A 12,926-nucleotide genomic window follows, 5' to 3' on the forward strand; every position below is an offset into this window, starting at 1 on the left:
GCGGGGCGCACTCCATATAGAACAGCCGGGAGCCTGAGCAGCGCAGACGGAGAGAGCAGCGTCAGCCCCTCCCGGCAGCCCCAGCCCATCCCCGTGGCGCAAGCCTGTCGCCACAGCGCCAGCCTCTCCCTGCAGTGCAAGCTCCTCCCCGCAGAGCGACGGAACTAGCTACCTGAATAAGAGTCCACCTCCGCCCGCCTGTGTCAGGGCGGAAATGAGGCTCTGAAGAGACCGGCAAACAGAAGCCAAATAAACAAAGGGAACCGCTTCAGAAGGGACTGGTGCAACAGATTAAAATCCCTCTAGGAAACATTGACTACACCAGAAGGGGCCTGTAGATATTGAGAAGCGTAAGCTGGAACGAGGAGCTATCTGAAACTGAGCCAAACTCACACTGACCGCAACAGCTCCAGAGAAACTCCTAGATATAATTTTACTTTTTTCTCTCTTTTTTTTTTCCTTCTTTTTTCTTTTTTTTTTTTTTCTCTTTTATTTTCCTTTAAAATCCCCTATTACTCCCCCATTACTCCTTAACTTTCATTTCCATAGACTTTTACGATTTTTTAATTAGGAAAAAAAAAAAAATTTTTTTTCTTTTTTTTCTTTTTTTTTCTTTTTTCTTATTTTTTTTTCTCTTCTATTTTCTATTTTTCTTTTTCTCTTATTTCTTTTAAAGTCCTCTAGTACTCCTCTACTACTCCTTAATTTTCATTTTCAATACACTATAACCTTACAAAAAAAAAAAAAAAGAAGAGAAGCCCTATTTTTAAACCGAAGATTATTCTCTCCCAATCTTGACTCTCTGTTTTCTACCTCAGAACACCTCTATTTCCTCCTTTCCCCTTCTCTTCCCAATCCAATTCTGTGAATCTTTGTAGGTGACTGGGCTACGGAGAACACTCTGGGAACAGACAGCTGTGTAGATCTGTCTCTCTCCTCTTGAGTCCCCCTTTTTCTCCTCCTGCTCATCTCTATCTCCCTCCTCCCTCTCCTCTTCTTCATGTAACTCTGTGAACCTCTCTGGGTGTCCCTAACGGGGGAGAATCTTTTCGCCATTAACCTAGAAGTTTTATTATCAGGGCTGTATAGTTGGAGAAGTCTTGAGACTACAGGAAGAATAAAACTGAAATCCAGAGGCAGGAGACTTAAGCCCAAAACCTGAGAACACGAGAAAACTCCTGACTACATGGAACTTTAGGTAATAAGTGACTGTCCAAAAGCCTTCATACCTACACTGAAACCAACCACCACCCAAGAGCCAATAAGTTTTAGAGCAAGACATACCACGCAAATTCTTCAGCAATGCAGGAACATAGCCCTGAACATCAACATACAGGCTGCCCAAGGTCACACCTAACACATAGACCCATCTCAAAACTCATTACTGGGCACTCCATTGCTCTCCAAAGAGAAGAAATCAAGTTCCACGCACCAGAACACTGACGCAAGCTTCCCTAACCAGGAAATCTTGACAAGCCAATCATCTAACCCCACCCACTGGGTTAATCCTCCACAACAAAAAGGAACCACAGACCTCCAGAATACAGAAAGCCCACTCCAGATACAGCAATCTAAACAAGATGAAAAGGCAAAGAAATACCCAACAGGTAAAGGAACATGAAAAATGCCTACCAAGTCAAACAAAAGAGGAGGAGATAGGGAATCTACCTGAAAAAGAATTTAGAATAATGATAATAAAAATGATCCAAAATCTTGAAAACAAAATGGAGTTACAGATAAATAGCCTGGAAACAAAGATTGAAAAGATTCAAGAACTGTTTAATAAAGATCTAGAAGAAATAAAAAGAGTCAATTAAAAATGAATAATGCAATGAATGAGATCAAAAACACTTTGGAGGGAACCAAGAGTAGAATAACGGAGGCAAAAGATAGGATAAGTGAGATAGAAGATAAAATGGTGGAAATAAATGAAGCAGAGAGGAAAAAAAGAAAAAAGGATCAAAAGAAATGAGGAAACCCTCAGGGACCTCTGGGACACTGTGAAACGCCCCAACATTCAAATCATAGGAGTTCCAGAAGAAGAAGACAAAAAGAAAGGCCATGAGAAAATACTCGAGGAGATAATAGCTGAAAACTTCCCTAAAATGGGGAAGGAAATAGCCACCCAAGTCCAAGAAACCCAGAGAGTCCCAAACAGGATAAACCCAAGGCGAAACACCCCAAGGCACATATTAATCAAATTAACAAAGATCAAACACAAAGAACAAATATTAAAAGCAGCAAGGGAAAAACAACAAATAACACACAAAGGGATTCCCATAAGGATAACAGCTGATCTATCAATAGAAACCCTCCAGGCCAGAAGGGAATGGCAGGACATACTGAAAGTAATGAAAGAGAATAACCTACAACCTAGATTATTGTATCCAGCAAGGATCTCATTCAGATATGAAGGAGAATTCAAAAGCTTTACAGATAAGCAAAAGCTGAGAGAATTCAGCACCACCAAACCAGCTCTTCAACAAATGCTAAAGGATCTTCTCTAGACAGGAAATGCAGAAAGGTTGTATAAACGTGAACCCAAAACAACAAAGCAAATGGCAACGGGACCACACCTATCAATAATTACCCTAAATGTAAATGGGTTGAATGCCCCAACCAAAAGACAAAGATTGGCTGAATGGATACAAAAACAAGACCCCTATAAATGCTGTCTACAAGAGACCCACCTCAAAACAAGAGACACATACAGACTAAAAGTGAAGGGCTGGAAAAAAATATTTCATGCAAACGGAGACCAAAAGAAAGCAGGAGTCGCAATACTCATATCAGATAAAATAGACTTTCAAATAAAGGATGTGAAAAGAGACAAAGAAGGACACTACATAATGATCAAACGATCAATCCAAGAAGAAGATATAACAATTATAAATATATATGCACCCAACATACGAGCACCGCAATATGTGCGGCAAACACTAACGAGTATGAAAGAGGAAATTAATAGTAACACAATAATAGTGGGAGACTTTAATACCCCACTCACAACTATGGATAGATCAACTAAACAGAAAATTAACAAGGAAACACAAACCTTAAATGACACAATGGACCAGCTAGACCTACTTGATATCTATAGGACATTTCACCCCAAAACAATCAACTTCACCTTTTTCTCAAGTGTACACGGAACCTTCTCCAGAATAGATCACATCCTGGGCCATAAATCTGGTCTTGAAAAATTCAAAAAAATTGAAATCATTCCAGTCATCTTTTCTGACCACAGTGCAGTAAGATTAGATCTCAATTACAGGAAAAAAATTGTTAAAACTTCAAACATATGGAGGCTAAATAACACGCTTCTGAATAACCAACAAATCATAGAAGAAATCAAAAAAGAAATCAAAATATGTATAGAAATGAATGAAAATGAAAACACAACAACCCAAAACCTATGGGACACTGTAAAAGCAGTGCTAAGGGGAAGGTTCATAGCATTACAGGCTTACATCAAGAAACAAGAAAAAAACCAAATAAATAACCTAACTCTACACCTAAAGCAATTAGAGAAGGAAGAAATGAAGAACCCCAGAGTTAGCAGAAGGAAAGATATCTTAAAAATCAGGGCAGAAATAAATGCAAAAGAAACTAAAGAGACCATAGCAAAAATCAACAAAGCTAAAAGCTGGTTTTTTGAAAAAAATAAACAAAATTGACAAACCATTAGCAAGACTCATTAAGAAACAAAGAGAGAAAAACCAAATTAACAAAATTAGAAATGAAAATGGAGAGATCACAACACACAACACTGAAATACAAAGGATCATAAGAGACTACTACCAGCAGCTCTATGCCAATAAAATGGACAACTTGGATGAAATGGACAAATTCTTAGAAAAGTATAACTTTCCAAAACTGAACCAGAAAGAAATAGAAGATCTTAACAGACCCATCACAAGCAAGGAAATCGAAACTGTCATCAAAAATCTTCCAGCAAACAAAAGCCCAGGACCAGATGGCTTCACAGCTGAATTCTACCAAAAATTTAGAGAAGAGCTAACACCTATCTTACTCAAACTCTTCCAGAAAATTGCAGATGAAGGTAAGCTTCCAAACTCATTCTATGAGGCCACCATCACCCTAATTCCAAAACCAGACAAAGATGCCACAAAAAAAGAAAACTACAAGCCAATATCACTGATGAACATAGATGCAAAAATCCTTAACAAAATTCTAGCAAACAGAATCCAACAACATATTAAAAAAATCATACACCATGACCAAGTGGGCTTTATCCCAGGAATGCAAGGATTCTTTAATATCCGCAAATCAATCAATGTAATACTCCATATTAACAAATTGAAAGATAAAAACCATATGATTATCTCAATAGACGCAGAGAAAGCCTGTGACAAAATTCAACACTCATTTATGATTAAAACTCTCCAGAAAGCAGGAATAGAAGGAACATACCTCAACATAATAAAAGCTATATATGACAAACCCACAGCAAGCATCACCCTCAATGGTGAAAAATTGAAGGCATTTCCCCTGAAATCAGGAACAAGACAAGGGTGCCCACTCTCACCACTACTATTCAACATAGTGTTGGAAGTTCTGGCCACAGCAATCAGAGCAGAAAAAGAAGTAAAAGGAATCCAGATAAGAAAAGAAGAAGTGAAACTCTCACTGTTTGCAGATGACATGATCCTCTATATAGAAAACCCTAAGGACTCTACCAGAAAATTACTAGAGCTAATCAATGAATATAGTAAAGTTGCAGGATATAAAATTAACACACAGAAATCCCTTGCATTCCTACATACTAACAATGAAAAAACAGAAAGAGAAATCAAGGAAACAATACCATTCACCATTGCAACAAAAAGAATAAAATAGTTAGGAGTATATCTACATAAAGAAACAAAAGACCTATACATAGAAAACCATAAAACACTGATGAAAGAAATCAAAGAGGACACAAACAGATGGAGAAACATACCGTGTTCATGGATTGGAAGAAACAATATTGTCAAAATGGCTATTCTACCAATGGCAGTCTATAGATTCAATGCAATCCCTATCAAGCTACCAACGGTATTTTTCACAGAACTAGACCAAAGAATTTCACAATTTGTATGGAAATACAAAAAACCTCAAATAGCCAATGTAATCTTGAGAAAGAAGAATGGAACTGGAGGAATCAACCTGCCTGACTTCAGACTCTACTACAAAGCCACAGTCATCAAGACAGTATGGTACTGGCACAAAGACAGAAATATAGATCAATGGAACAGAATAGAAAGCCCAGAGATAAATCCACGAACCTATGGACACCTTATCTTTGACAAAGGAGGCAAGGATATACAATGGAAAAAAGACAACCTCTTTAACAAGTGGTGCTGGGAAAACTGGTCAACCACTTGTAAAAGAATGAAACTAGAACACTTTCTAACACCATACACAAAAATAAACTCAAAATGGATTAAAGATCTAAATGTAAGACCAGAAACTATAAAACTCCTAGAGGAGAACATAGGCAAAACACTCTCCGACATAAATCAAAGCAAGATCCTCTATGACCCACCTCCCAGAATATTGGAAATAAAAGCAAAACTAAACAAATGGGACCTAATGAAACTTAAAAGCTTTTGCACTACAAAGGAAACTATAAGCAAGGTGAAAAGACAGCCCTCAGATTGGGAGAAAATAATAGCAAATGAAGAAACAGACAAAGGATTAATCTCAAAAATATACAAGCAACTCCTGCAGCTCAATTCCCAAAAAATAAATGACCCAATCAAAAAATGGGCCAAAGAACTAAACAGACATTTCTCCAAAGAAGACATACAGATGGCTAACAAACACATGAAAAGATGCTCAATATCACTCATTATCAGAGAAATGCAAATCAAAATCACAATGAGGTACGATCTCATGATGGTCAGAATGGCTGCCTTCAAAAATTCTACAAACAATAAATGCTGGATAGTGTGTGGAGAAAGGAGAACCCTCTCACACTGTTGGTGGGAATGCAAACTAGTACAACCACTATGGAGAACAATGTAGTGATTCCTTAAAAAACTGGAAATAGAACTGCCATATGACCCAGCAATCCCACTGCTAGGCATACACACTGAGGAAACCAGAATTGAAACAGACATGTGTACCCCAATGTTTATTGCAGCACTGTTTACAATAGCTAGGACATGGAAGCAACCCAGATATCCATCAGCAGATGAATGGATGAGAAAGCAGTGGTACATATACACAATGGAATATTACTCAGCTATTAAAAAGAACACATTTGAATCAGTTCTAATGAGGTGGATGAAACTGGAGCCTATTATACAGGGTGAAGTAAGTCAGAAAGAAAAACATCAATACAGTATATTAATGCATATATATGGAATTTAGAAAGATGGTAACAATGACCCCACATGTGAGACAGCAAGAGAGACACAGATGTAAAGAATAGACTTTTTGACTCTATGGGAGAAGGTGAGGGTGGGATAATTTGAGAGAACAGCATTGAAACATATATATTGCCATATGTGAAATAGATGACCAGTTCAAGTTTGATGCATGAAACAGGACACTTGTGCTCGCTTCAGCAGCACATATACTAAAATTGAAACAGGACACTCAAAGCTGGTGTACTGGGACAACCCAGAGGGATGTGAAGGGGAGGGAGGTGGGAGGGGTGTTCAGGATGGGAGACACATATATACACGTGGCTGATTCATGTCAATGTATGGCAAAAATCACAAAATTGTAAAGTAATTAGCCTCCAATTAAAATAAATTGATTTTAAAAATTAATCAAAACTGACTTTGTCCTTGGGCACTTATAAATTAATGGAAACGTTGAATTAAAAATAAGACATGAATATACCCACTGGAAGAATCACTCTAACTCAAGCATAACAAAAATACATGCAGCTAAGATTGAGCTTGTGTTGGTCCTTTAATGGACCGGAACCTGGTGGTCTGGAGTAGATGATGAGAAAGTGAAAGAAGGAAAGAGGCTAATATTCCCTGGGTTACACAGCCAGCTTTTGCGTTCAAGGGAGTCAGCCAGAAATAGAGAGATAAAGAGAAAGAGAAGAAGAGAAAGAACTAAAGAAAGACATGGGGACCAAAGCTCTGATGAAGCAAAGGTGTTTTAATTAACACGGTGTGGGCATATATACTGTCTTACAAGGTAGTTATTCTCAGCAGAGATAAAGATTAAAATTCCAGATTTACAAAACACAAGGCAAGGGTACTTATCACCATAATGAGAAACTAACAAAGGAAATGCCTGGATTCCTCAACCCCGAGAAAGGCATGCCTCTCCTCTTAATTCCTGAATATTCAGGAATTAATAAGGGCCAAAGGTTTCCTGACAAGCCTGTAGGATTATTACTATTTAAGAATGTTTAAATAACTTCAATATAGGTACATTATGCTCAGGGACACTCTACATATTCAGGTACAGTGCTGGGAGGGTCTGGAAAATGCCATAACTTTTCCTGCTTCAAGATTATCCTTCAGCTTAAAGCTGGAGCCACTACTGGCTAAACTAAGCCTGAAGGGTCTACAACACACACAAAGAAGACACCAGAGAAGGCATTTTATCTTTTAAACAAAAGCATCCAACAGATTATAGTTGTTCCCAAATATATGTTACCTATTTTTTAAACCAGTGTTTCTCTTACCGGAGTGATGAAAACCACATCCCAAAGCAGCTTTGCAACAGCAGAAGGAAAATGAGAACCGCCATCCCAGCAAGACAGGATATTCCTGTTTCCATCCAGAGCAGGGCGGTCACTGCGATTGCCTGCAGTGGCCCCACCCACAGATAGTGCAAGAACATCGTCACCTTAAAGAAAAAGATAAGCATTCTTAGGATGTTATTAAAAAAAAAAAAAAAACAGTAAGGACATAGTACAGAAATAATGTACTTGTAAAGAAGATACAGGAACCAAAACAAAAATGATCACAGTGGGTTTTAAACCTGCCAAAGCAGAAATCCACACATCCACCCCAGCTGACACTGCTCTGGGGCAGCTCAGGGCCGGCCTGGAAGAACCCAACCAGCAGCACTGGGAGGAAGATCTGAATTTTATCCACAACACAGATGAGCTCAGGGCTTCCCCAACTCTCTCTGTTCCAAAATTCAGCCACCATCTCCCCAGGAGAGCCTATATTACAGTACCTACTACTCTCTCCAGTAATTACTTAAGTATTTACCTTCCTGACAGGCTGTGGCTTTTTCAGGGCAAAAACTAAGCCTAATTTATCCCTGAAACTGGGTAGAAGTCTTACTTCATGTTTGATGAAGGAATAATTGAAGGAGAAGCGGTCTAGTGCAATACAGACCTGACCACCAGCTACAATGCCCTGGGTAATGTGATCTATTCATAAAGTAAGTGGGGGGAAAAGTGCAGTGGGATGGTGGAGAGGAGGTTGTGTTTGGCTGAGGATCACCCACCTGGCATATTCCTCACAGGCTCCCTACATGGCAGGCACTGAATATGACACAGGGGAAAGAACAACCCCTGCCTACCAGGCCTTCATCATCCAGAGGAGGAGGAAGACAGCCCAGAAACACCAACACCATATGCCAAGAAGGGCCAAACCAGGAGGACCCTAGGGACACTAACCAAGCTGGGAAAGAACACTGCTGCCTGTCTATTATTAGAAAAACAAAATTCTCATCCACAGGACAACACACATTGTTACATCTAAGTTGCACACAGAAGAAATGAGAGTTGGATAAAAAGCACCGTTGTCTTAGGTCCTCGACAGAACCCTGACTGACACCAAACCCTTGCACCTGGCATCCTAATAAGCTACACTCAGCAAGAAGGATGGGAACTGGAAGAGGATCCCTCAGGGACAGCTTACCTGATCAAACCTGTTCACATCATTGGACAGCAGGTTGACTATCTGGCCTGTGGTGGTCTTCCCCATGGCCAAGCTACTCAGACGAAGTACCTAAGTGAGAGAAAGATACAGAGAATCAGATTGCTAAGGTGATACCAAGTCAATCTTACAACATAGAAAAATGAAATGTGTTTTCATGGGATCTTGAGCAGTGCTAGGACAAAGAGGGTGACCCCCAACATCAGGACTCTAGGGACCTACATTCATCCTTCATCTCCTCAATGTGGCGGCAAGCCCACCCACAAGAACAGCAAAGGGAGGAGCAGGAGGAAGAAGCAAAATCCCCCATCCTGTTACTCAATGAACTTGAACCTGCCTGAAGGATAAAGGGATGTTGATTTAGACTTAAGAACAAACCAAAATAAATTTGAGCCAAACTATATGAGAGTGTAAAGGCTGCCTTAAAGAAAGAAATTAGAGGACTTGGACAGACTATAAATCTGAAATCGATTATTAATTCTGTATGTGACCTCATTTAAACACTTTGGACTTAGTTTATTCATTCCGAAATGAGTGAGTATAATGTTCAAAACACTGTTCCTGTGAGGAACCTCCGTTCTTAATGCCAGTCTGCTGACTTTACAAAAAACACAGCCTCTGTTGCACAATTCCTTTATTTGTTAAGAAAAATGCCCTAGAGACCTGAGGAACCTGAACAGAAACCATGAGCTGCTTCAAAGACCACCAATTGGATCCAAACAGAGTCTCGTGGTTCATAAAACTGTTTCATTTAGTCCTCAGATTAAACAGAAAAATCAATGATAAAGTGGGAATGTAAAACAATGTGGCTGTCATAGAAGAGAGTATGGCAGTTCCTCAAAAAACTAAACACAAAATTAGCATATAATACAGCAATTCCACTTCTGGGAATGTACTCAAAAGAACTGAATGTGTGAACTTGAACAGATATTTATACATTTGTGTTCAGAGCAGCAATGATCACAATAGCCGAAAGGTAGAAACAACCCAAATGTTCACTAACAGATGAATGGATACAGAGAATGCTGTATATACCTATAATGGAATATTATTCAGTTGTAAAATGGAATTAAATTTGACACCTGCTCCACCATCAATGAACCCTTAAGACATTGTGCTACATGACATAAACAAGACACAAAATGACAAATATTTTACAATTCCACTTTCATGGGACACCGAGTCAAATTCAAAGATTGAAGTAGAATGGTGATGGCTGATAGGGGTGTGGGTGGGGTGGCTGGAGAATTAGTGTTTATTGGATGCAGAGGATCACTTTGCAAAGATGAAATTCTGGAGATGAAGAGCAGTGTTGTTTCCTCAACAATGTAAATGTTCCTAATGTCACTAAATTGTTGTTCAGTCACTAAGTCATGCCCAACTCTTTGCAATGCCATGGACTGCAGCACACCAGTCTCTTCAGTCCTGCATTATCTCCTGAAGTTTGCTCAAATTCATGTCCATTGAGTCAGTGAAGGTATCTAAACATCTCACCTTCTGCCACCCCTGTCTCCTTTTGCCTTCAATCTTTCCCAGCATCAGGGTCTGTTCCAATGAGTCAGTTCTTCATGTCAGTAATGTCACTAAACAATGTTCCCCAAATTAGTTAAAACTGTAAATTTTACATTGTGCATATTTTATAATAATTTTTAAAAATCAATGACCAAAAGCCAAAAGTAACTTTACCAAATTTGTAGAAATGACAAATCATTTTATTTATGACACATCCTATAAGATCATTCAAAGTTCAGCTAAAAAGAGCCTAAAAATTTCCCAAAGGTGACACTCCGAAGTTTTAGTGGGAAGAGGAAGAAAAACAGGTGGACAATGGCTCACTTGTGCAGCAAAGAGTGAGCTTTGACTGAACCATGACCTCACACCTAACTGAAGGTTTTCACAGTGCAGTTCTGGTGAAATTTCACACATACTTTTGGGAGCTAAGCACAGTCTAGAAAGACAAACATCTAGCTAACTTGTGGAGAAATCTGAGTACTGAGTACTCATCTCCTAAATAGTGAAAGGTGCCAGAGAACAACAAATATACGATGGGGGACAATGAAGAACCCTGGCTAGAGTGTACAGTCACCACTGCCATTTCCATGTCACCCAGGAGGAAACCAGCTCTTGTGCCAAACACACACAGTGAGATGCCAGGGGCCCTGGGTTCATACAGCGCTGAGATTAACAAGACTCTGCTCAAGGAAAGAGGAGGAGAAGACACTTTACATTTTGCCAAGAAAAACATTCCCAAGAAACAGAAGCTCTAGATAAGCAGCATAAGTAGCAACTAGGTAAAAAAAAAAAAAAAAAATCATTTCAATTTAAATTGTTTGGTTTTAGCTTTTGATTAGGATTTAATCTTTTAATAAAAATTACATGTATTAAGTTGGACAACAGGATGTTTGTTAAAAATATACATTAGGAAATGATTTCTGTAGTAAAACCAATTAATATATTCACACTTTATGTAGTTACCATTTTGTGTGTCTTCTGAGAAAACTTAAGGCTTCCCTTGTGGCTCAGCTGATAAAGAATATGCCTGCAATGTGGGATATTGCAGATATCAAACCTGGGTTCGATCCCTGGCTTGGGAAGATCCCCTGGAGAAGGAAACTCTACCCACTCCAGTATTCTGGGCTGGAGAATTCCATGAACTACATAGTCCATGGGGTCACAAAGAGTCAGACATGACTGAGCAACTTTCACTTTCACACTTTCACTTGAGAACACTTCAGATCTACTCTTGAAGAAAAATTCAAGTATATAATACAATTAAATAAGGATTTTTTTAAAGCAAATAACCCAGGGCAACAAGATACTGAGAAACAAGTTTACACATAGCCCTTCAACAGTTGACATGGTGTATCTGTGGCAATTTCTTTCTAAAGACACTTGAAATCCTAATTCCTTTTACACTAGCTAAGATCAGGGTAAGCTATGAAATAGTTGTGTGGCATTTCTCAATATAAAAATCACTGAACACATCAAATCAGGTCCTATTAAAACTTGTATAATGCATACTAAAGACAAAAAGGAAACACAGTATTACGAAAATAACTTGAAAGAACAGCAACAAATTCTCTCCCAAATTACTAAATACAATGAAAATTTTCAAGTTTTATTCAAAATTTCCAATTATTTTCTTTAATACCAATAAAACAATTGTAACTATAGCATATAGTGAGTCTGTATTTAGCCTGAATTATATTTATATTTTTCTTTAGTTAACAGTACTGAATGTGATTAAATGGGCCATTGAAAAATATAATCATTCCCTTTCTTAAATCCATTCTGTTCTCCAAGATTTAATTTTATGGATCCAATCCTGAAGCTCACTTTTAAATACAGCTTTGAAGATTTTACTGAACAACAACAGCAAAATTTCCAGAAATACCACTATGAGAATTAGGCATGAAAACACTGACAATCAATGGCATACCTTTGATACTTTAATTTTTTAATTAGATTTCATTACAGATTTAGCAGATATTATATGGCTAAAAGTCATAAAAGGTAGTCCTGATCCAATCTCAGTAGAAAACTTTTTATTATATATTGGAAAAGTTTGCTTAAACAGCAACAAAAAGAAACTTGGCTTGGTGCAAATAGCAAGCTTCTCCAGTAAAGTATAAACAATCCCAGTTACAAAACTTTTAGTTTACAGAGAACTTTCCCTAAATGTTCCTGATGCTTCAGGGGAGGTACACACTGTGGAACTATGTGACACTTACCTTGCGGTAGATCATATGGCACATGGCTACTCTCAGCCTCATCCCCACACGCTGAATATGATAGAAGTACAAGTGGTGCAGAACAGCCCACACGAGCACACTGGCGCTCAGCCCTGCCGCATAGCCATAGGCTTCATGCAAGGCGGCAGAATCCGTGCGATTGGAGTTTTCAACATAATTAATCATTTTCCCCAAAAATATGGGCTGAACTACTCTGGTGCCTTCCTAAAAGGAAAAAAGGCTTAGTTAGAAATGCGAGCTCTACCAGTTTTCTTAATACAAGCTTTACTTTTACCGTTAGTGTACTAAAAGGGCATTTTTGGCA

At 38.6% G+C, this 12,926-nt stretch overlaps 1 protein-coding gene across 1 annotated transcript in view; it reads right to left on the reverse strand.

Annotated features, from left to right (window-relative positions):
- The window catches only part of LOC133049147 (ATP-binding cassette sub-family C member 4-like), a 188,603-nt gene extending 175,905 nt beyond the window's left edge, over nucleotides 1–12,698 (reverse strand). The window contains exons 1-3 of the mRNA XM_061133056.1: nucleotides 12,602–12,698; nucleotides 8,853–8,942; nucleotides 7,661–7,824 (exon numbers count right to left, since the gene is read on the reverse strand). Of these exons, the coding sequence (XP_060989039.1) occupies nucleotides 7,661–7,824; nucleotides 8,853–8,942; nucleotides 12,602–12,643 (296 nt within the window). The 5' untranslated portion in view covers nucleotides 12,644–12,698. The remainder of the gene's footprint in view (nucleotides 1–7,660; nucleotides 7,825–8,852; nucleotides 8,943–12,601) is intronic.
- Between the last annotated feature and the right edge of the window lie 228 nt (nucleotides 12,699–12,926).

The sequence above is a fragment of the Dama dama genome, chromosome 30 (assembly GCF_033118175.1).
Source record: "Dama dama isolate Ldn47 chromosome 30, ASM3311817v1, whole genome shotgun sequence".
Lineage (NCBI taxonomy): Eukaryota > Metazoa > Chordata > Mammalia > Artiodactyla > Cervidae > Dama > Dama dama.